We start from the raw sequence: 25,220 nt of genomic DNA on the forward strand, positions 1-25,220 counted from the left end.
TTTAAAGGCACTGTAGCGTGTACAGTGATTTCTTTATCAATTTTATGGTACATAATATGTTCTGCAATCTTGCAGCTTTTGTTCCTCTTCTTCTGTTTTTGTTCTGGAGCCTATGCTTTAATAAATACATTTTCTACGGTACAAAGGGAGGCCTACGCAGTGCTTGATGTGTCTCACTGGTGTTGCTGTGGGTGGCGGCAAAACCAGAACGCAAATAAGTTCTGCTCCCTCCTTCTCTGGTGTCCTGTTTCATTTACGACAACATAAAAAATGGTTTATGTCCGTCGTCTCTGCTTCCTGTTTCAGTTCAGACCTCACCTTTCTGTTCTGCTTCTATTTTCTGTCACGTTTTCAGGAGGGAAAATGGAGCTCGCTGCAGTGAAGGTAAGACACGTCTGGATGGCAGCTAACGCTTAAAGCTGCTCTGAAGAGTATTTTATAAAAACGATGCAAAAACAGGCAAAGCTAACAGCAAGAATAGCAGCAAAATAGATGGTGGAGACCAAAACGGAGCTAAAAGGAGGGTTAAAATTGGACTTCCATTCATCAGCTGGACACAAACACAACCCCACGTGAATGCTAATGCTGCTCTGCTCACCATACCGCCATCACACGGCGATAATATGACAGTTTTGTGTTTACAGGCTGCCCCCAAGAGGCCAAATAAAATCCAACCAAAGCAACTCCAACAAGCGTTTCAGCACAAAGCATCTTCTGTTGCGCGCACTGTCAAACTGAAGGTTTTTAGTACTTAAAATTGTACTTTTAGTACAAAATAATGAAAGCTGACGTCCAGACTCCTGTGAGCAACACGAGGATCCTCCCACGTCACAGCTCGACGGTAAAGGACCTCAACATGCGATCACATGCTTTTAATGTTCTGACACAGTGCAGGGACCTCACTGGGTGTGTGCGCTTCCAGCCCACACTTTGACACACGCAGGTTTTCGTTGTGGCGTCAGTAAATCCTCCAGAGCTGCAGTGCAGGCTCAACTCCCATTTAATGGCGATAAGAAACCGCTTTGTGCTGCAGCCGAAGCAGAGAGCGGCATCCAGAGCTGCTGTGTGGGCTGACGGGGACAGATTAGCATAATGAGGCTATAGGCAGCTTCTATAGGTATAAACATACAAACATGAGTGTGTGAGGCTGTGTGTGTTTGTGAGAGGAGGAAGATGGAAAAGAGGAGCTGGCTTTATTTGATTCATGGAAAAATAATCTGCTTTTAATGATATCGAGCTCATTAATTGATGCAGCTCTCTGTTTATTGATGGTAAAAGAGCTGCGAATGAACATTTAGTCGAGGAAACATTTTTCATTTCGTCACACTCAAACTAATATGTAAATTTTAAACATTACATGAACTGATTCATCTCCACCAAATGAACTTAATGCTAATGATGCAGTTATTTCCTCACAGATGTTTCATTTACATATTGCTCATTTAGAAGACAGACTTCTCCACAGCGACCTGTCACAGATTCAGTTAATGCGCGTAGTAAATAAAACAATTTACTGGAAATTTGTGAATGATTAACAGAAAAAGCATGAAGGTGCAGGAAAGAGTTCAGATTTAATATTCACAGCATCGTGTCGTTATCAAGATGTTCTACTTTAATTATGTGATACATTTAACACATTTTTCACTTTGAAACAACTGAATTCAAATGAGCTTTTGTCGTCATCATAGCTAATAAAAACAGGCTGGTAGCTAGCTGTCAGGGCGAGGGCAGAGATGCTAATGCTATCAAGCAAAGCTAGCTCGAGTAGGTCGTAGGTAGGGACACGCGTAAAGATCCCGCTCGGAGCCAAACGTCGTGTATTAGAATCATTTTTGTGTCTTGGGCTTGTGCAGGCAGGTGTTACTCTTCTCACTGATGGTGCTTTTTTAATTTCCTCACACCCATTTGACGCACTTCTGAGTAAACTCCTTCAAGACGTCCGGAGAATTCAGATAAATGAAGAAGAGTCAGTCTCTGCACAGTGAAGCACTCTGCTGTAAATGCACAGCAGCTGCTGGGACGTATGGTTCAATCACGCATCTAAAGAGGAGGAGAGCAGTCGGTGAGAGATGGTGCTGTGATTCCTTCCAGATTGTTCCAGCATGGACAGCATATACAGCACGCTTTGCACATAAATCCAAAGAATTTGAAATTTTACCTCCTTATAGCCCAAATTTCCTTCCATATCTGACACGAAGCACAGTCTTTTTGCTGTTGCATGCTCACACTGTATACACTCGCCTTTCTTCACTTCCTGGCTCTGCACATCACACAAACCCACCAGGACGCATTAGTCTTTCCACGTTTTATGAGGAACCAGCGGCCCTCTGCACTCTGAAAACAACACGGTCCTTCAGAGCTCCAAAATGGCGCTTTGGCTGTTATTATGTTTGCAAAGCTGTAAAGAGTTTAATGTACCACTATGATGACCTCGTGGCTCTTTACTCCCACTGTCACGGATATACTGCCTCCATATTACAACATATATACTAAATACAATACGCTCTCTGCGTGTACGTGGTGAGAATAACACCAGCTCCTGATGGTGAGACTTTAGACAAAAACCAGGTTGTTTTTCCATCCTGTTCAGCTGTTGCAGGCCACGCCATCGTCGTTGGTCACTATTTGCATTTTGTGAAACAGATGCTGAAATTCCTCCAGATCTAAAGATTATTCCCGTCGATGTGGGTAATATTCAAAAATGTCCACTTCAGATATGTTCAATAAAGACTAGTTTTCCTGTATTTGAAGAGATATGTTGCATGTTTTCTACATTTAAGGCCAATTTAGGAGGTTTATCGGCTCAAATCACTTAGCCTGTGAGTCCCCTGATAAAAAGACTGCATTTCATTTTCTTATTTGGATTTTATAGAAAACTAAGACTGTTCTCATGACCGAAGGCTTCCTCTGTAGTAACCACACTTAGCGCCTGCAGGTAGCTTCCAGAGTCATTTTTAATCACAGCGTAGCAGCCTCTCGACACGTTCGGCTCTGCCCAGCAGGGTGGACTGCGCACCTGTCTCTGAGACCCCCAGAACATCACGCCAACCCTGTCGGGGGACATTAGACTTTCCGTGATGTATGGAAGTCAGCCAGAGAACAGAGAAACCACAGCGGATCATCCTGAACCGCCTCAGGCTGCGACAGGAACAACCAAACACACAAGTAAGGTTTCTCTGTCACAGCTCCTCGGTTTCATTCCATCAGCAGCAGGTAAAAGAGACGCCACCATCATCGCAGTGTTGCATTTTGGATTTTTCTGCTGTCTCAAATCCAAACACAGTGAGGAGACTGGATGGATGCTGGGGGGCTACAGAAGGCAGAGGATGCTGCTGGTTCAGAGGCTGTGTGCTGGATGATGTGAAACTGAAAGAGCAGCAAAGGCGAAAGAAAATGTGCATTTCTTAGTTATTCTACTGCAAACATTATGTTCACTGTCCACATTATTTGTCAAATGTGTAATAATAAAAGTTTGGTCTATAAAATATCAGCAAATACATAAAAAGACAGAGCCCAGAGTGACGTCTTTGAAATGATTGGACCGTACTTGTCAGCTGGTAGGAAGTAGCAGGTGAATGAGCCAATGATGGCGAGCTCCATGGCTTTTGTTTGATGAGAGCAATAAAAAACTTACTTAAAGCACCAAAATACAAAGAGTTTCACAAAAAGATATTAACCAAAAATCTGTCGTCCATCTTTCCATATTTGTTCTTTTTCCGTCCTTCTTTGATTCCCTGTTAGCTTCTCTCATCTGTCCCTCTTCTCTTCCAGAGGAAAAATTGACAATGGAGGACGACAGAATAAACGTCAGGACCAAGTGGGATTGAAAACCGATTTAGTGATTTGGTGAACTTGAAGTAACCTTGAACGTCTGCATTCCTCCGCTCTGCTTTTATGTTATTATGGTTCTGGGTCATTTAATAACTGAATGATAATCTGATCAGCCTAAGTGCTTGGAAATAAAGAGGATGAAATGAAGCTTTCTTTATTCCTCCAGGCCAGACAGACCAGATTATGGGTTTCAATCCAAAATGCAATGAAGCAGATTTCATTGGGAGACTCGAGAGTTTGGAGCTCTTGAACTTAAATCACTGAAAAAAACAAAACAAAGAGAGTCGGCAATCAGTTTGTGAGATTGTGAGAGGCTGAACAACTGCTCATTTAACTGGCAAACACATCCTGGATTAGAAATTATTAAAGGAAAAAATACCTTTTTGACTCTGAGGTGAGTGAGATCAGTCAGTCAGTTAGCTTAGCTTAGCATAAAGAATGTAAACAGGGGGAAACTGTTAGCCTGACTGTCGAATAGTAACAAAGTATCTCTGAAGATCTTTATTATCACCATGTATGTTATTTGTTTATTTGTTTTCCATGAGTTTGGAATCTGTTGAAAAGGGAGCAAAACATGCAAAACTCGGCAGAATGGCAGAAATATTACAGACGACGATTAGAAGAGGTTGCTGCTGGGCGGATGGGGAAGTGGGAGCAGGTGTGCAGGTGAGGTCAGGGCAGGTGGGAGTGGCAGGATCTGAAATGGCGGGAGAGTCTGTGCATGGCGGGGGGAAAAGGCAGAGAGGAAAGTGTGAGCAGGGCTTGGCTGATCCTTGACGTTAGCGACTCGCTGCACTCCTCTCGTTCCACTGACTAACAGTCTGCTGCCGATGACGTCGCGTTGAGGTTCCTCAAATGTTGAGCCAAGTTCAACATGTTTTGCCAGCATCCCTGCATTGTTTTGCCAGATCCCTCTGTGTTGTCCAATTAAAAATAAATGATGGACTGCATCAGCTGAGGCCAGTGCAGTATGTTTTTTGGCTGCGAACCCTTTGGTGAACTCAGCAGCTCTTTACCAGCTTGTCCGGTGTCTGGTTACAGCCCACTTCTTTAATCTTAGGGCTTCCACTGCCCCCTTTTTGTTCTGCTCTGGACCCCTGCCTGTGTGAAATGCCCATGCAGAATCCTGGAACGTGGACAGCTGGCTGGGCAGCGCCGAAGGAAAATGAAATCATGTAAGATCAGATGGAGCCACTTGTTGTCGAGGTGAGAGGGCGAGTCAGTGCACTTCGCCGCATGAGAACGGAAGCCTGGAGGAGCGGTGGGGTTTTCTGGATGGACTGTTGGACCACAAATGGAATATTTACACAACACCCTAAGAGTCGGCTAATCCCCCTTTACATAAGTCAGCTTATGGAGCAACAGGCACTCTCAAAACAAGAGGTTCAGTCCACAAATATAAGTGTAATGCACTCATTAGTGCAGAGAGGAGCGAAGCACACTGACTCTCCTCCAGCAACAGAGTCTGCTGGAAAACAGCATTAAACGTTACCACAATATCACATTTACGAGGAAACGCATTATGAAACTGTTCCAGTTTGTCGAAATGAAACGAAGATATCACAGCTGTATGAAAGAGAGCAACACGATGACTTTCATGCTGACCTATTTCTGCGAGTTGCATAACACATAGAGCAGAGTTCCTCTTTGGATTACTGCGAACAGCACCGGAGAGATGGAGGTCAGGGAAGGTGGAAGAAGGTCCTGTGACTCTGTTTCACACATCGTATCGATTCTTCCTCATCATGATTAAAAAAACCAAAAATACAAATACTTTGCTTTTATCTCAATGACTCTAGATTTGAATATAGATCTTATTTCTACTTTTACATCTTAATTTTGCTGTTTCATGACAGCAGCAATAAGCTGTTAGAGCGAATGAAACACTTCATCTTATGAACCGCACTGGCGTCGCAGGCAGGTGGTTGGGGTGGACCAGCTCTCCAGATCATCTCTCCAAGTGGTGGCGCTGCACCGGCTGCCCACAGAGAGAGGCGGTGGGACTCCAGAGCAGCTGCCACAACACGATCCTGGAGCGCAGGTGAGCTTCAGTGAAAACAAAAAGGGTTTGCTGGTCTCAGGGGGATCAGAGTGAGACCTCATCTAGTCCCTCGTGTAGACTTCAGTGGACACACCGCGATTCCCTCTGGAGGTAACCTGTTTCCACCTGTGATGAGGCAGCAGCGATGAGATGCAAACAGTGCTGAACAGGTCAGGTTCTTAAACTTGGCACCGAACGGCAGCCAGGGATCAAAATCACCCCCTTTGTCAATAACCACAGAGCTGTCAGAGGATCGATTGCAGCACTGTGGTCTCCAGGCCGGGGTGCTCACACCATGCTGCCGGCCGAAGCCGCAGCAGCAACAGAGTCCAGAAGTATCTCGTCTGCATTGATTCTGTGGAGGATTACAAATCTTCTCTCCAGGTCAGCGATCTTCTCTGTGAGACTGGCGCAAGTTTATGGAGGTGTGGTACCTCCACAGGACAGAGAGCGAAACAGGAAGTCAAACAGGGCAGAAATGGAGTACAGAAAACTGAAACAGGACTGATGAGATCTGTGGGCCACAAAAACCAAAACAATGAGCTAATGGAGGCTTCAAAGCTCGGAACAGCTGAGGGAAACTGCAGCGTCAGGCGATAACTCTCTGTGGGTTTGTCACTACAAACAGCACATTTCACTTCGCAGCAGCCATGTGATCCATTGTTAATGTAAAGATATTGATTGGCACAGCCTTAACTAAAGTAAACAAGTGCAGGTGTTTACTTACACTGCAGCTGTAATGGACTAATGAAGGATTACTTTACTTTAAAGTACTTCATCATCAATGTTTAATCAGGACATGATGGAGGATGCTAACTAATGGAGGATAAATAAGAAGAGCAAAACCTGAGAGCCACTGACAGACAGGATTTATGCTTTCAGTGCTTCATCAACATCAAACAACACCTTTTTTGGGGGAAAAGCATTTTCAGACTTCTACGCTGTAATTTTCTTGGGTTTAAACCCAACAGCTAAAAACGCTGTGCGAGTGACAGTTCCTCTCGCCCAGAGCGAATATCTGAAGCACGTCTCACGGAGGGAAAGTGTCATTAATCCACTTTTCCTGCCATGACTGTTTCCAATGAACAATCCGAAGCCAAAGCCCTCGTCTGTAGGACTCTGGACAGAAGGGCTCGTCTGCCTCAGCCGCAGACAGATGGCTGCCCAGCAGGACTTCAGGGCGTGCGACAGCTCTCCTCCGATGGCCAATTCATCCCTGATCCAGCAGCCTGAACTCTGACCTGAGTCTAAATGAGGGCTCGCACACACAACACACTCTGGGAAGGCAGCCCTGCGAGTCATCAGGAGGTGAGAGAGGAGAGGCCCAGAGATGGAAACACATGGTATTCACCGTCCAATGAGCTGCGAGGAGAAGAGACTTCCAGGATAAGACCTGACGATTTCAAATCAAGACCATAATCTTGATGCTGTCTGGGCACGTTCTGGGTTATATTCATAGAAGACTATACGTGAAGTTTCATTACTTCTCAAATGAAGCGTGTTCTCCAGATTTCCTGGTTTATGACCTAACGTCACCTGATCTGACAGTTGTGAGCTTGAGTGTGATCGAAGTGATTGAAATGTTTCAGACTGAAGAAACTTGTCCACTAAATATAATTATTATTTAACTTCTGTAGCAAAGCTCAGTTAACATGAACAACAATTCTTCCACCAAATCCTGCTGTCAGACAAAGACAATGCAAGTGTAGCTTACAGGTAGAACACTAGTCGTTACTGCCCTCTGGTGGTCAGGAGTATTATAATATATAATAATTATATAGAATGGGTACAGCGATAGCTAAGCTATTTTCTCGTCCCACATGTCACATCAAGCTAAAATAATAAAGCTGTGTGCGCTTGAATAAGACAATTGAAGAAGACTTTTAAAAGTAATGAAAAATGTACTTTCAGCACAACACAAGAGGCTCATTTGAAAATGTGCCGTCTGTTGATCAAGATCAGATTCACCCACATTGTATATGAATGAAAATGTTGATGAAAAGTTGTAATGCCTTATTTTTCAGTTCTGTAATTTACTGAATGTTTCCTTGTAAGTTACCAAGAAATATCTTTGAGATTTGGTACAAAATAATTGGGTAACTGGAGGCAGTGTTGGATCCTTCCAGTAATTAATTCACATTCACTTTTAATATAACCAAAGCGTTCTGTTAGTCAGAGCACAGCAGACATGTTTCATTTTGGGCAGCATACAGTTCAACATTTAATTACTTTAATTATTCCAGTAAATTCTGCCCTTCCCTATAATTAGTACCAAATTGCATAGAAATTGTTCAAGGAATTGAATTCGGAGTGAAATGCCTGTAAATAAAGCTTTATCACACCTCACATCACTGTGTGTGTACTCAGGTGTTTCACAGAGCACAGTGGAAACCACGACATGATGGTGGAAAGTGATATGAACCCATCTGGTCTTACCAGCGTTGTACAGTTAAAAAAAAAAAAAAAAGCAGCTCACGTCATCTGAAGGGGGTGTTTTATTAAGCTCAAATTTGTGGTGGTTTGGGAAGTGCAGTTATTTTCTCGTGTGCTGTGGAGAGGTGTGGGGCTTTGGTCCCTGTGTGTCCTTTTTTTGGCAGAGGGTGGGCATGGGCCTCCAGGTGGTTTGGGAGCTGGATCCATCACAGCTGGGACTCATCGCAATCAAGCTCAGCATAAAGACTGAGGACTGCAGAGGACTCGCTGCCAGACTGATGCCACTGCTTGGTGGTAGAGTTGGCCGTTAACTGCAGCTACCTGTGAGTTTAAGTGTGTATTACCAGAGTGTGAATTTTGCTTTGTGAGCTCTCCTGCACCGATCTCCAGCTCCACCGTCTCTGCCTCCACCTGCCTTGAGCCTCTAGTCCACCGCCATCACCACCTAGTTTCCTGTGCCTCCACCACCATGTGCCCTCTACACAAGCACTCACACCACCTGAGCTGCTCTCCACCTCAGCGCCTCGTGCCTCACCTGCTATTCCCAGGACTTCCCAGCTACTTTTTCCTGCATACCTGGAGTCTCCTTTCCTTACCCACTCAGATAAATTCCTATCTTACCCTTGTTCCCTGTCTGCTATTGAGTCCAAATCCTGCCCATACGTAACACAAAATAATTGACGGAGGGATTTCATATACTGTGGCCACACTGACGTGCAATGCAGTAAAACATGAGCAGCTCAGACAGGCCAGAACTATATGCTTGAATTTTTTGTTTAAAAAAAGAAGACAGAAGGTGAATCGAACCCTTTCTCCTTCCAGGTTCACCTCTTGCTTTGCCTCTCCGGTAGCACACTCAGTCCACGTCTCTATCTGCTGTGAAGGTCAAATGAAGGACGTCCTCCTTTGTAGCTGCCTCTGACTGAACCTGCTCGCACACACACATCTCACATCCTCGAGTGTGTGTGCACACGCAGCCGCAAACTCAGACACTAATGCACACGTACATCCTGCACGTACACACACACAGAAATCCATATGCATCCTTACAAACATGCTGAATATATGCACACACCGACAGACTGCACCAACAGAACCCGGCTCTCCGTGTTGGTCTTCCAGCTTTTAATAAGCCAGGACTCTGAAGCTGCTTTCAGGATATCGAGCGGTCCAAACAATGGGGGGAAATGGCATTGGGGTTTCCATGGCAACTGCTGCAAGCTGCTAAGAGGGCTGCCTTTGAAAACATATGTCAGACTTGACTGGTCTGTTCACAGCGAGCCTAGCAACAGATTCCCCGTGCAGCCTATCACGCCGTCTCGCACAGTGTTCGCTGTTCTAACATTTGACTTGCTGTCTGTCAACGGTCTGAAATGATTCAGGCAAAGAAAACGACTTCCATTACTGGAAAAAGACGACTTCAGGCCGATGGCGAGAGGCTGCCAGTGCGGCCAACTTTAAAGATTTTAAACATTTTACTGCAGTAAACAGACAAAAAGATGGAGCGACAGAGCGGTGAATCCAAAAATCCATTAACAGCTCATCTCTGCCTCAGAAATGCAAATGATCAGCATTAACTGTGCACCAAAATATTATCTCCAACTTCCCCCTATTGAGTCAAAAACATCCCAGCGCTCGCTCTCAGGGCTTATCCCTCACCTGTCTGCTCTGTTTCTGTCCTGTCTTTCATAACTGCAGAGTGAGTCAGCGAGCTTTAACCTGGATTCTTTATGCAACACACAGACCTGAAACATGGTGAATTAATCAGTCAGCAGATCAAAATTAACAATTTATCAATCACTGATTAATCTTTAAAGTTGTCTTGATTTTCTGTTTGACCTCTGACTGCATCTCATCTCCATTTGATGCCCCAAAAATTTGTCATTTTTGGGCCACTAGGGGGCAGCAGGAACAAGCGCTAAACACGACACTGATATATAACGTTGGTATATCTGATATATTAGCAAACAACTGCCTATCAGCACATTTAACAGACACAGAACATCATCATAATTCATTTAGAGTTATGTTTGTGGTTACTTGAAGTATACAGGTCCGATATTCACTCCCCTTTCTGCTCTGTTTTGGTCTCCACCAGCTCTGGAGGGAAAAATCCAGCCTTTCAGCAGCTAAGTGCCCCACAGCAGTTACTGAAAACACCTTCCTGGTGCAGCCAAATGCTGTGAGAGTGAACCGTAACAGTTCATCTGTGGGCCAGAAAGTCAGAAGAATGAGCTGAGAGGTGCTGAAAAGGTTCAAAGAGCTGCATTTGAGTGACAGCCACTATGGTCCTGCAGTGTTGATATTTAGTTAACAATTAATTTACAGGAAAATAATAATGAATCGAATTATGCAGCACCAGTTTTTAATGTAAAAAATAGTGTAAAATTCACATTACTGCTCTGCTCAACACCTGTATAACAGCTTCTCTCCCTTTCTTTATGTCCCATGCGGTTGTCATTGCAGAGGTGGTGGGTGGGTTGTACCAGCAGCAGCTCTGTGCCATATCACTGCCACACAATGTGAAGAGCAAGGTGGGAGGGAGGGAGGGAGAAAGACAGAGAGAGACATGTGAAAATAGATGAGAGGGGGAGGGAAAGAGGGGAAATATGGGAGGAATTGGAAAGCAGGGAGGAAGGTTGATTAGTGGGGGGGAAGAGAGGGGAGAGATGCGTCATACCAAAACATTAGTATGCAATCAAGTTGCTGGTGCGGTAAGGATTGTCGTTGTCTGTCGACGGCTGCCGCAGCCTTTCAGATCTACACTGCAATGTCACACACACACACACACACACACACACACACACACACACACACACACACACACACACACACACACACACTTGATCAGTGACACCACACAAACACCAGCACTTCCACTCCCTCCATTGTCTGAGAGCAAAGAAAAGAAAAGAAAAGAAAAGAACAGAACAAAAAATGCAATTTTCATGTCAGTTTGTGCAGAGGAGCTCCATATATCCAGTTATTGATCCATGTCACACTTTCAGGTTCAACAGAGGGGCTTATTAGAGGGCTGGAGCTGGAAATGAGCCAGGGCTGCACGCACGCACGCACGCACGCACGCACACACACACACACACACACACACACACACACACACACACACAGTAAAGAGCAGTGGGTGCTCAGTACGCCTCTGTGTTCTCTTACAATAGAATTATTTAATTAGCAAAGAGGGAGGAGGAGAAGCAGGCACTCATGTAAAGGAATGAAGAAGACTGAAAAATAAAAATAAAATCGAGTCTGTATTAAAGTCTGGTTCAGCGGAAGGAGAGTGCGACGGACTGGAGGGACATTAATTAGTTTGTTTAATTAGTTTCACGTGGCAGAAACAGAGGCTGCTTCTCGTTGAACTGAAGTAAAGTCAAAGTGAGCGGAGAAGTGAAACTGACGAGCTGCAGCAGAGTTTCGCTTTCTCTGCGGCACATTTTAGGTTCGAGCCCTTTGTGATGTTTGTTCTTTCAACAGCATGCATGAAGACTGGGAAGTGTGTGTGTGTGTGTGTGTGTGTGTGTGTGTGTGTGTGTGTGTGTGTGTGTGTGTGTTTGGGTGGGGGAGGAGAGAGACATTGATGAGCTGCACCCCTCCTCTCTCTCTCTCTCTCTCTCTCTCCCTCTCTCTCTAACTCTCTCTCTCTCCCTCTCCCCCCCATCACCGTGGTCCTTGGCAGGTCCGCGTTGCCATGGTAACGCTCCCATTGCCGCAGGCTGTCTGGAGCGAGGCGCGCTGGTTGAAAAGCAAGCGAGAGAGAGAGAGATCACTGCAGAGGGAGGGGAGGCGAGAATTGGTTCTCCAATTCATTACCCCTACAACACCTCCCCAACCCCCCCACCACCACCACCACGACACCTCCCCCCACAAGCACACTCCCATCCCATCTCCCTCCCCCCAAATCTTATCGCTGGCATCGGCTCGGCTGGGCCGCGGAAAGGCCTCCGCTCTGCTCAGCAGTCTGAACACATTGGATCCAAACTTAAGACTGCATTTATTATTCATCCTCCTCCTCCTCCTCCTCCTCATCCTCCTCCTCCTCCTCCTCCTCCTCCTCCTCCTCGGCAGACAGCACCGCAGCCTAGCGCCCAGCTACACACACACACACACACACTGGGACCAGACAGCAGGAAGCTAACACACACACTGTGTTACACAGAACGGTCTATTGCATCATTCTATTACATTTGGATAGTCTAATGCGTTACAGCTGAGGCAGGAGCAGGCGTAAGACTCGTGTCTGAAGATGAAGACAGGAACGGAGGACACCTCCCTGCCTTCGCTCACATTTGACCCCGGTGACCTTCCAGTCGAGCCTCAGGATGCTGGATCGCTGGAGTGCAGACGGAGGTGATTACGTTTAAGCAGGTTTCTTAATTCTTATCGTTTTTACCCAAATTTTATGTTTCCACGCATCAAAAGTTGCCTCCTGCTGAACACTGATCACTCCGGTGTGGCTGGGGGGGGTCTGAGGCATCCTCCAACACTTTAATTTCCTGCATTCTGGCGAATATTAATGCAGTAGTTTGTTTAAAGCTAAACAGGCGAAGGACAAACTCCAGCTGACGAGTCAAATTCAAATGTCCCACGCTGTCAACAAATCACATGCAGCTGTTCCTCGCACAGCTGTTATGTAGCTAATGCTAAATTAGCATTAGCTGAGCTAACAAGCAAGCTTTAATTATGGGCAGGCAACAGTCCTTTAAGATTAGTGAGCAAACAACACTTATAAAAGTAATCTAAAAGTAATGCGTCTGTGATTTGGCAGCTCTGAGGATTCAACATTTAATAACAAGAAAAGAGAAAAGTAGGGAAAAGCTGCTGATTTTATGCAGTTCCTCGTAGTAATTAAAAAAATGTTCACACTGCGGTATCAGATTCCCCCCCCCCACATGTAAAATTACCCATGGTGCTATCCAGAGCAGCTGCCTCTCTCAGTCCGGCTGCAGCGCCTCCCCATCCCCTTCAGTCGATGTCAGACATGAAGCCACCTCACTGTCTGAGCTGACCTTTGACCTCTTGATCCTCAGCTGCTACAGAGAGCAGTGACAGTGGTGCGTTCATGGTGACAAACACTCTAAGCTGCTAATATACAGTGTAAGACACAGTCGTTGAGGGTTGTAAATCGCTCTAATAATAATTTCAGCAATTAGCAAAATATATTTTCATCTGATTTGATCCAATATCTTTATCTTACTTGCAGTTAAAGGGGCAGGAAACACTCCAATCAATGCACAAACATGTCTTTGGCAGGTGTCACAGCATCCTGTCCTCTTCATAATTACACCTTTCACTCTAATTAACCACCTCCGTCTTCTTGCACTCTTGCAGTTGTGATGCGGGCGCGGTTGCAAACACAGCACAGTATTTATTTTATAGCATGTTTTTAGAGAGAGAACAGAGTCTGTCTTCTGTCTGCTTCCTCCTCGCAGTGCAGAGTTTACCTGCCTGTTTAACGGCCGAGCATCCTCCACAGCTGCAGGTGTGACTTCATGTGAAGTGACACTGCAGTGAAGTGCTGGAGGGAAGAGACCAGTTTGGGAAAGAGCCATCGTGATTCACCTTACATAATCAGGCTGATATGATTAGATGTCTCCCTCCCCCTCGGCTGCTGCAGTGGGGTCTACTTCATTGCATGATTCAGACGAGCGCGGGGACTGAAACTGGGTCCACGATCACCGTTTAAACCTCCATACATGAGAGGAAACTGGAACGAGCAGACTCATGCTTTCCATCTGCTCAATTTTTCATATTTCATACAAGCAGGTGAGCGTTCAGCTGCATTCTTCTGCAGGAGTTAGGGTTAAGTGCCCTGCTCAAGAGCACTTCAGCCGGCATGGATAAGGAAGCAGAGACCATCCGCTCTCCCCAACTCATACATTTCCCAGCAGGTGTGTGAAGTCGACCGACTGGTCTTACTTCTCCACAAAGAACCCAATTATTTTTTCATCCCCTTGGATAAAATGTAGTGAAGAAGGAGCAAACGACGACCCAGCCGGAGCTTCGACGTGCAGCAACGAGAGAGAAGAACACCGAGAGCAGATATACTGAGGGGGATTTGAATTCTGCACTCCGTCCGCCGGTGTTTCATTTCAGATGAAATTTGGCTGATAGTAAATGTGATGGAGATTAGCATCCGATGCACACTTGACCACACTGCTACACACACACACACACAGAGTCGGACTACTGATGTAACCACAATGAAAGACTCCGAAAATGGGAGAAACTGCAAAACAGGATGCATAAATATTACTCTGGTCAAGCAGCTCATGCTTTATTCAGCTCATGCAGCATTCTACAGCGACGGATTCACCGCCTCACATACTGAGCAGCAGAGTTCAGCTCAGCGACTATTAAACAGGTGTGGAGATTTCTGGTTTGAGTGCTTTGGGAACACAAAGTCGATTAGCACAAATGTCGCAGCTTCAAAGCCTAAAAGAGACTGAAGGAGACTAAAACCAAAAGATTCAGTTAAACCATATTAGCCCTTCACTAGATGCTTTTGTTCTGATTGATTAATTTACTCATTTCTATTGTGAATCATTTATAATTTGGCGTAGACTCTGCGTCAGAGCTGTGTGTTCTCAAAGGCAGATACAGTGAAATATACTTATTCTCAAAGTGTCCGTCTACCTTGATTGAACGCATTTCCTCATGAAACAGCAGCAGCTTTATGACTCACACACGTATACATGGATTTTTTAAAGGTACAGGTTTGGGTAAAAATGAAGGATGATTATTATTATTGTATTTGTTTATTGTCTGTTCTTGGCTGAGCTTAAGGAACAAATGAAGCCTTTTTAAGTGTGTGTGCAGACGATGTATTTGATTATGGGTCAGGTTGGGTCTGAGGTTTTGAGATCCAGTAATTGCGAGTAATGGATCAGATCTGGAGCAGACCTTTGTGGGTGCAAGGTGGGTTTGCAAAAGGGGACCACACAGAATTTTAAAGCTCAAGCAAACTCCAGTAAGACACTCCAGTAAGGACAAATATGTTTTACAGAGACTCGTTACCAGTAGACTGACAGGTGTCTGCACCTATTACACGCAGCCGTTTTGATTGGCGGTCATCTGGATTCAAGTTGGATGTTGTGTTGTTTTTTTACAGACTGTCTCCAAAAAAATGTGACACCTGTCGTGTTTATTTGTGAACGTTCAGCAACGTGCACAGATGAGGAAGGAAAGAAGGAAAAGAAATGTCTAAAGGGAGCGTGTTGAGGAGATTTGAGGAGATTTGAGGAGCCAGCAGAGTAAAAGTAATTTTTCATTTCACTGACTTCATGCTTAAACAGCTGCACACACACACACTCACACACACACACACACACACACGCCCCTTCTCTTTCACTTACACAGCCGTATGCACTCATGCACTCAAGCCTGCAGACTGGCTCTGCAGCGCAGACGTTCACACACACATTCGACATACCTGTGAGGATACACAGAAATCTGGCATTATGTGACTGACGGGGAAACGCCTGAACCGACATCTGACATCTGTGGCTCTCTGCTGTAACAGAGCACGGGAACTTAACTCCAGTTCAACAAATAGAAAGCTATTTTTAAGGTATCTCGGTATCACTTTATTTAAAGCGTGTGCATCAAACTGACATGAAGCTGCGGTGAGTGTGAAGGAGGCCTGTGAGTGTCAATCAGTCATTTTTAATGCAAAATTGACAATGTTTGTGACGTCCTTAAGACAACATGAGACTCTCAAGACATCAAAACCAACCACATATGACAGTTTAATGTAATGTTAGCACATGAAGCTAAACAACTTTGATATTTATGACAGGTTGGGTTGTCTTGGTTGATCAATTTTGTCGACAGACATATAATAAATGTCAACTTTACATTAAAAATGACTTAATGGCCTCATAAACGTTCATAAAGTCTCAGATTCATTCAGGTGCCGTGTCAGTCTTATGCACATCCTTCAAAGAAAGTGTCGCTTTTGGTATGTTATGTCTGGTTGTGCTCACTTTGGGTCCAGTTCACCCGTTAATAAGAGTGAAAGTGAATGCACAGGTGAGGCTGGATCAGTAAAGCCTTGCAGCATGTGCAGAGGGTTACTACAGATGGTGAGAGTGTGATAGCACCAGAGGTGCCCGAGCTCATTAAGAAGCAGGACCATACTCCGGTGCAGAGCAGGGAGAGGGGAGCAGTGAAGGGAGGGAGGAGGGAGGAGGGAGGAGGGAGGAGGGAGGAGGGAGGAGGGAGGATGCAGAGCCTGGACTGAGATTCTTCACCTGAGTGTCACTGAGATGTGATGATCCTCTGCCGCCGGAAAATGGAAAAATCATAAATGCTGTCTTTGTGTGTGTCTGGACAGCAACAGAAGATCTGTGTTACATTAGTGGAAATAAATGGTGGCATGTAAATAATAAGCTCAGGGGTTGTTCAGAAGCTGCAGGCTGCTGCTCCACACAGGAAACAGGCTGGAGTGTGGCGCCATCTCCCTGTCACAACGGCTTATTTCTCCGATGCCTTTCACTGAAAGGAATTTCTGCTGGCAACGGACGCAGAGATTTATAGACTTGGGATTAACCACTATAGGTTCTTGATGCCAGTATTTTGTGCCGACATGCTGCTTTATTTAAATATGACTTTTAGCATGCCAGCAGATCCTCACCGCGGAGGATTTCCTGCAGAGCTTGAGTCACGGCAGAGCTGAAAAGACCGTGAAGACCATCATGAAACTGCACTGAGACCGGACCTTAATGGAAGGACTAAATACTTCAAAATACTGATTTTATTGAGCAAAAAAAAATCTAAATAATCAGATTTTCTACCTCTTTCTATTGCTGTGTTCAGGGAGATGTTTACTAAAATTACCACAAGTAGAATTTTGCTCCAATACATGAATCTGAACGTGTGCCAAATAAACTTCACTGTATCAGTTAAATAATACTGTAAACTTAAAGGTCTGTCCACATTACAGAGTCTCTACTTTAGAGACACTAACCTTCCCGCGGGTATAACTTCCACCCAAACCTTCTTCAGATCATTAGAAATCTACCGATGTGTAAATTCTGCACTTTCTTGTTGCACAATTGTTGCACAATTTACAAGCCACAGTTGGAGTTACAGCACGAGTTCAAGTTTCATTCCTTCTGGATGAAATCACTGCTCGAACAAGGGATGAGAGGAAAATGTTGTGCTGCACTGGAACACTTGCACGGACAAAAACACAAACACAAACAGGCTTTTTTCATTTCCTTGAATCACTTTTGGAGTTTATTTTGTAACATGATCTGAGTCACATGCAGCCGTGAGTCACATGTGACTCAGACTCAGAGAAAAACCATGAACGTAATGTGAAAATGACCCATTATTCTGTCTTTATATCACCTCTGCTCCTCTGAGCCTGCTGCCAAACCAGGCATCACCAGCCAGGTTGTGTAAATATGTACACAAACAGCGACGCGGTGTGACAATAATCTCCAAAAAAATCTACAACTTGACAGATGAAAACGCAGAAAATCCCTCCACACTCATGGAGGCCTGCAGCTGCACAGCCTTTGTGTGTAAAACTGTCTTTCTGAGCTCAAAATGATGAAAGCGCTGGCCTCAAAGACGCTGGGATGAATCCACTTTATGATTCCTGTCACTATTCAATTGATTCAGGATGTGTTCTTCTTCTGAATGTGGTGTCCTGCCAAGGCAAGCCTCGCATTACGCAATCTGTCAACAAGCTGCAGTAAATTAGTAGTAAAATGGCTCTCAGGCCGGTTCACGAGGTCAAGAACAAACAAACAAAGTAAACGTCAGACGGCACAGTGACGACAGACTAGCCGTCATCACTTTTGCTTTTCTTCTTCTTTTTCTTCTTCTTTCCAGAAGCCTCCGCGGCATCGCTGTACAAAGTGTCTGTTGGTTCACATTTCACTGTGACCTCCTCCACCTTCACCGTCACACTGGGCTCCAGGCCCTCCTCCACCTCCACTCGCTCTCTGTCCTTCTTTTTCTTCTTCTTCTTCCTCTTCTCCTCCGAAGCGCCGCCCTCCTGGATCACGTACTCCTGAGTTTCAGCTACGGACTCCACTTTCACTTTCACCACCTCCACCGACGGCTCTTCTCGCTCTGCCTTTATTCGCTTTTCTTTCTTTTTCTTCTTCTTCTTCACCCTGCCATCCTCCTCCTCCTCGTCTTCCCCCTGCCATGTTTCTTCCACGAATCGTTTGACTACCAGGGGGCGGAGAGTTGTAGACGTGGGCCCCGAGGCAGCTCCATCTGTCTCGCTCTCTGCCACGCAGGTCAGCGTGGGGGTCTTACTGCCAAAGGGGTGGAATCGCTGTTTCAGCCCCGGTGGTATGGAGGGCGCTGGGGCAGCGGGGATGACCTGAAGGGCCTGGTTGGCACTGCTGTCTCCAAAGCTCTCACACATATTTAGCAGGCCTGAAAAAGGCGGGCCTAAAAACATGCCATCAGAGGACTGCTTGTCACCGGTGAGCAGGCAGAGCTCTGAGGTACCGTGGGTGGATGCCAGGAGGCTGTAGATCTGCTGGCTACTCCCAGTCTTGGCTCTGCCTCCAGCAGCAGGGACCTTCACGGTCTGGAGACCTGACAGGGGCACCTTGATGCCACTGAAACTGGACGGAGGGAGGAGAGGCGGGGTTAGGCATCGATCACAGAAAGCTTTACACCATCATTTTCTGAGACTGCTTAGAATTGTGAGGCTTCACCATGAAGTGTGTCTCCAGCTCCACCTGCTGGCCACAACGGACCTTTAGAAATTTTAGCATTTCCCATTATTCTATCATTGTAGCCTTCAGCCTCGGTTGTCCTCTCTTTAAACTTTATGTGGTCTCGCTTCAATTTATTGGCACAATTAATGCAGCCTCGAGAGATTATTTGAAAGCAGTAAAGGGAGAGAGTGTACCCACCACTCCGGGTTAAAGCTGGCAGGAGCTTTAATGAGCCATAAGTCACTCTTGTTGTCCTTCAGACTCTTTGTGAGAGTGCTGCTGCAGGGTTTATGGCAGACAGACACGAAGTCAGCAGGACACTGGTACCTGGTGGTCTTCTCATCTGTGGGTCCAAACAGCAGCCGTTCATTATGTCACCAATACAACACAGCACATTAGAAATGGTATATTTCCTATGACACCAAGTGGTTATCATATAAAAAAACACAGATTTTAATGAGTGATAAGATTTTAATGTCATCTCTCCTTGCTGCACATTTTTACTTGAATGTATCTATACTGTATAATTCATGACAATATTTTATTTTAATGAGCCGATGGCTACAAATAAAGCCTAAAGAAGAGGCAGAAGAAGAAGACAGTCTACTGCACTGTGTGTTATTACTGTATTTCTGACTGAAACTGCCTTCATAACTGAACAAACCATGAGCCAAACAACACTAGCTTCGTGCGCGAAATGCGTGTTAACTTACCGGTTTCTTTTCGCTTTGCAGGTGATTTTGTAATAGGATTGTCCGCCTCATCTTCGCTTGATGAAGATGATATGTCTCTCGGCATTTTTATATCTAAAAAGAACTAGAATTAACTGAAATTAAAAGTTTTCCACCTCCAAACGCATGGCTACGGAGGACGCACACGTGATGACAACAAATGAACTCTGACCTTTATTTACTTCACTTCCGTGTCAGCCGTGGTTGTAGTTCCAGCACCACGCACGGCGGGAAGGTTTGCATTGATACGCTCAGGTAACGGAAACTCAAACACCCATAATGCACCTTAAAGGTTACGTAACGTTCCAGCGTCCGTCTGGGAAGCATTTGACAGCGGTGAAGAGCAGGCCGAAGTGGACAAACAAAACAAACATATGAAGAAAAGAGCGAAAACAACTTAAAAGTTTGATCTAATTTTATGACTGTAGAATGTGTAATATTGTTTTAAAGCGGTTTGAAGCCCGTTAAAGTACAACAAAGACTAGCAAAGACAGGGCGTGCACCTGTCAAAGATAAATAGGTTAACTTGCTAACGTGTGCTAGGAGGTTAGCAGTCTAGCTGGCTCGTTGAACCCGCTCAGGTTAGCTAGCTTGCTAGCCAGCCATGTCGTCCCCGTCTTCCTCCAGGCGCCAGTGGTGCTACCTGTGCGACCTGCCAAAGATGCCGTGGACTGTGGTGTGGGACTTCAGCGAGGTGGTCTGCCGTGGCTGTGTCAACTACGAGGGAGCGAATCAGATTGAATTCCTGATCGCGAGCGCCCGACAGCTAAAACGAACTCACGGGATGCAGGATGGTAACGTCAGGTCACCTGGTCCCTCTCCCAACAAACACGGCACATCTGGCAGAGGAGAGGCTACGGCAGACGGAGGCAGGCCGCACACCGACCGCTTCGACAGGGGAGGAAGAGGAGAAAGTGCCGGGTCTGCTATTCGAGTGCCGCCCAACGGGTTGCACCGCGACGGCCAGCCGCCTCAAGAAGTGAACCGTCAGAGCCCCAGCGGCAGCCGGAGACCCATGCTAGGTGCTGCCATCCCTCCCAGTCTAGTAACTCAGAGTATTGCAGGGATTCCACATGGGCTACTGGCAGGCATGCCGGCGGGTCTGACCGCCAGGACAGCCCCCATGAACAGCCCCATGATCTTCCCTGCCCCGGTGCTGGCCGAGATGAGCCGCAGACAGCTGGGGATAGGGATGGGGATAGCCCCCTTTATCACTCCAGAGCTGGAACGAGAGCTCAGTTCGTCCCAGAACCAGCCCAAGATACAGACGCAGGTCCACTCTGCTGTGGCTGGCAGCAGCACCAGCAAGAGCACAGGTCTCCCTTCTTCATCCTCATCCATGGCTGGAGGCGTGAGCCAGACTAGCCCCAAGCCTGCCTCATCTCCAGCCAGGCAGCCTCGCCCCCTAGCCTCGAGGTCTGGAGGGGAGCCCCTGGGGTCCAGCAGCTCAGCAGAGGCGGCCACCACGGCGGCGGCATTGCCCCACAGCGGTGCCTCTGAGCTGGGCTCAGCATCTGCCAGCAGCACGCATTCGACTGGAAACACTCTGTCCTGCACCTTGTGTCACGAAAGGCTGGAAGACACACACTTTGTCCAGTGTCCATCAGTGCCAGGACATAGGTTTGTGTGTTTGCTGCTGTTTTGTCCATTTAAGGTAGTTTTATGTGGAGAATAGTCTGAAACACTCTGTTTCTCTTCATGTTACACCTTCTCTTTATGTTTCCAGAAATAAAATGTTTTCCTTTTGTACAACAAAGTAAAGAATCCAGCATTTCAGTCCCTAACTTATTGCTTTAATAACTCTAAGTAGTTTTTTTCATGCATCACTGAAAGCTGTAATAACTTGACTTTTCTCCACTAAATTTAGGTTCTGCTTCCCCTGCACGAGAGTGTACATCCAGAGCCGGCGGGGCGATGGAGAGGTGTACTGCCCCAGCGGAGAGCGCTGTCCGTTGGATAACTCTCCCAACAGCCCCCCTTGGGCGTTCATGCAGGGAGAAGTCTCCACCATACTGGGCACTGCTGGAGCAGGAGCCGCGTCGGCCCCCGCGCCTGGAGCTGGGGCCGCACCTGGGCCGGGAGCTGCGGGTGCGTCTGGATCTGGAGCTGGGAGCGGATCTGCCAGCGGAGCCGGAGCTGGAGGTGGAGACGTCACCGTCAAGAAGGAGAGAGAGACGTGATGGTGATTCACAAGGAGACCAGGACCCCACAGGTAGGTCCCAATCCATCCGACCACCTGTAGTCTGACGTCTGGCAGTATTTTGCATTGCAAGACCGTGAATGCTTGCAAATACTAATCTGCTGCAGAAGTTAGTTTAATTTCAGTTGATTCTGCATTTCTGTACTTATGTTATTAAACAAATTGTCTTGAGTTATCGATTTCCCAAATTTTCACCATTCAGGATTATGTGAAGAAACACATGTAAATATAAGGTAGATGGATGATATTTGGAGAGTCAGGAAGGGTACAAAACGTCTGACCGGGCTTCAGAGGTGTCAGAAAGCATCTTTATTACAGGCAGACAGAGTTTAGTACAGTTGTTGTAACTGTCACTCAGCTTTGATATGGTGGCATCTTCTGTGTAATTTCACGTTTATCTGTTTGCTTTTTGCTGCCTCAGAGTTCTATCACACACCGGAAGGAGATGTCTGCACTGGACCGCTGAGAGATCCAGAAGAGAAGCGACACACAGTCCAGAAAGCCTCCATTACACAGGTCCTAACACCACCCACTCACCTCTCATCAGACCTCGGCAGATATCTGACGACCTTCACGCATCATCGTTTTGTTTTTTTTTCTCCTTTCGAAGCCACGTTTGACTTTTCCCACTTTCAAGCTAAATCCTATAGATCTGATGTGACGAGAATGTGAACATTTCATTAATCACATTAAATTTCCCGATGCATCCTGCAAATCAGTCCTGTGTGACATGCACCATCCAGCAGAGACGGTGGCTGACGGCCTTCATGATGCACTGCTGGGACCAGATATTCGGGGCTGATCAACAGCTGAACATTGGCTACTTTTTGTAGAGTAAATGTGCCAGTTGAAACAGCTGACCATGCCCAGATTAGCGCTGCTGCTAGCAGCTGCAGCAGCACCACCAAGACTGCACCAGTTTTCATCAAGATGGTCTCACTTTTCGACCAACAAAAGCATTTTTCTCCATCACAATCATTTGAAAGATGTAATCACATGAGAAGTATTCACACTGGAACTTGAATATGCACCTTAAGAAGAAAAACAGCACCACTGAAATGTCTGTTTCTCCGTACGGCCACCAGTGTATTAATACATTATTGTTTTTATTGGCTAAAGGGAGCTAGCGTAGCTGTAAAGGCAGCTTGTTAGCGGAGCAAACACAGGGATGTTCTTTGTTTGAAATCAGCCCTCTCAGAGTCACAGAAAGTAGCCCTGGTCCAGTGTTTGTGCTGACGGTTTACTCAGTATTGCGTTTGCACAGGAAAGCTCTGAAGCTCGTTTTGACAAATCCAGCACGAGTGTTGAAACAGTAAAACAGTCGCCGTGCTTGTGGCTGTCTTGTTCTGGATGAGCAAACTGTTGGCTGGCAGCGTTCAGGGGAGCTCAGATATCAGGCTGTTTGCTCGGAAACGCCGGCTGTCGCGAGTCGGAACAGGCTGGAACTTAACTGCTCCGGACAAAATGCCGTTTTCTCTGCCAGCGCTCTAAATTCAACGTCTCCAAACACGATTTCTAAACTCCTGACGCGAAACTGACAGTTATGACGACAAAGTCTACCTTAAATTTAGAAGGCATCTTGTTTTTATTGTTTCGTGACTGAATTCACGTCCTGGTGCACAATCTCTTTTCTTTTCTTTTTTTTTTTTTTTTCCAAACAAAAGTCTTCACTAAAACACCAAAGCGTGCAAACCGACATGAGATGTGGACAGAACGCCAGTGGTGACGCCTCTCTGTCCGTTTAAATAAAGTTGAAGCACCGAGCAGCCGCAGAAACTCTGTTTAATGTTGCTTTCATACACGATCCAGCCCAGCCTACATTTTACCCTGAATGTATATGAAAAGATATCTAATGATAGGCCTAGGACTATATTTTATACTAGAATGTTAAATGTTATATACTCTATAGATCTATGATAGTATATATGTGCAATCCTTCATCATAGTATATGCAACAGTTTGGAATATGTAATTAAAAACGACCGCATTTCATTTCTCGAACCTTTTTGATTTTTAAAGCGAGGATCCACCTAAAAGCAGCCTGACGCTCCCGAAGCCGGAGACCAGACGGCCAGTTGCAGTGAAATTAATCCTGACTTAAACAAACAACCTCCAGTTTGTGGTGTTCTTCAGATTTCATGTTCCTAAATCCAACAATCCAACATTGTAATAATCACACACGACAGCGAAGCAGCTTTTCGGTGGATTCTCCCTTTCGTGCGTCTGTGCTCGTCGTCAGTACAGACGCACAGACAAACCAAAGCTACTTTATGCCCAGACGGATGTTTCTGGATGTAAATGTTTAAGGAAAAATACACATTGCTCTATTTCTTGGCCAGGTCTTAACCGGTTTTCTTCATCAAGCCGTTACAGTTTACAGGCCCGTGTGGTCTACTGTACTCACCGGATGCCACACAGAAGTCGTAGTATTGAGCAAATACTTCTTCAGAGCTTCTGTGGCGTCCTGCAGATCAGGTCTGCTGAAGAGAAATATCTTTGAAGAAGTGGAATTTAAGTTGAATATGCACTGATACATCATGCAATCTCCTGTTAAGTGCCTTGTTAAAATGTTTACCGTCTGTTTGTGTGTCTGAACCTCAGGGGAAGTAGGAGTGCAATGGCTTTTTTATTGTCCCGTCAATGATTAACCGGAATCTGTTTCCCTTCAGTCGCCATCAGACGGCTTTTGCTTTTATCTGAAGCCTTTGTGAAGTCAGCGTTGTCTGAAACGGTCTCTCCTCGCGTCCCTCTCTCTTTCTCTCTGTGTTGAGTTTCTTTTCATCCATATGTCGTTTTTAGATTGGTTTTATTGCAGCTTCATGTACAAAGTAGAAACCGAGAATAAATGGGATAGAAACTTGTACTTGTTTTCCTGTTTCTTGACGTTTACCACTGAGGTTTAATCAAAAATACGTATGTAATCAAGACCCGTCGGATGGAATTCACCTGATGTCTGTTCTTCATTAATCCAAGGTAACATAAGGTTAGCTAGATAAAATACATACATATGCATTTTTATATACATACAGTTAAATAAAATAGAATTGAACTGTTGATTTACATTTGGTTGCTTGCTCATCACAGGTGTAAAAATCATCCTATATTCAGCATCGTGTTGTATGTAAGTACCTGACATAATGCAAGAACATTTCATGCATTTGGTGTCTGATCTTCTTCAAATGTGCTTGTCGTCACCATATCCATGAACGGCTTGATTTCATTGGATTTAACCTTGTATTGTGGAAAATATTGGTCATGATTCAACAAAATCTTCATGTTTA

At 45.6% G+C, this 25,220-nt stretch overlaps 2 protein-coding genes across 2 annotated transcripts; one reads left to right on the top strand and one right to left on the bottom strand.

Moving 5' to 3' along the window:
- Positions 1 to 17,532: 17,532 nt before the first annotated feature.
- polr1g (RNA polymerase I subunit G) lies at positions 17,533 to 19,911 on the bottom strand. The gene is made up of 3 exons (XM_070971176.1): positions 19,722 to 19,911; positions 19,207 to 19,351; positions 17,533 to 18,912 (listed from the first exon to the last, which is right to left on the bottom strand). The coding sequence occupies exons 1-3, from the start codon at positions 19,804 to 19,806 to the stop codon at positions 18,111 to 18,113; spliced, it is 1,032 nt and encodes a 343-aa protein (XP_070827277.1). The 5' UTR covers positions 19,807 to 19,911; the 3' UTR covers positions 17,533 to 18,110.
- A 142-nt stretch (positions 19,912 to 20,053) lies between these two features.
- Positions 20,054 to 24,800, top strand: irf2bp1 (interferon regulatory factor 2 binding protein 1). The gene is made up of 3 exons (XM_070971175.1): positions 20,054 to 21,359; positions 21,607 to 21,951; positions 22,361 to 24,800. Exons 1-2 carry the CDS (start codon positions 20,344 to 20,346, stop codon positions 21,917 to 21,919), a joined length of 1,329 nt encoding a protein of 442 aa, XP_070827276.1. The 5' UTR covers positions 20,054 to 20,343; the 3' UTR covers positions 21,920 to 21,951; positions 22,361 to 24,800.
- The last annotated feature ends 420 nt before the right edge of the window (positions 24,801 to 25,220 follow it).

The sequence above is a fragment of the Chaetodon trifascialis genome, chromosome 9 (genome assembly GCF_039877785.1).
Source record: "Chaetodon trifascialis isolate fChaTrf1 chromosome 9, fChaTrf1.hap1, whole genome shotgun sequence".
Taxonomy (NCBI): Eukaryota; Metazoa; Chordata; class Actinopteri; order Chaetodontiformes; family Chaetodontidae; genus Chaetodon; species Chaetodon trifascialis.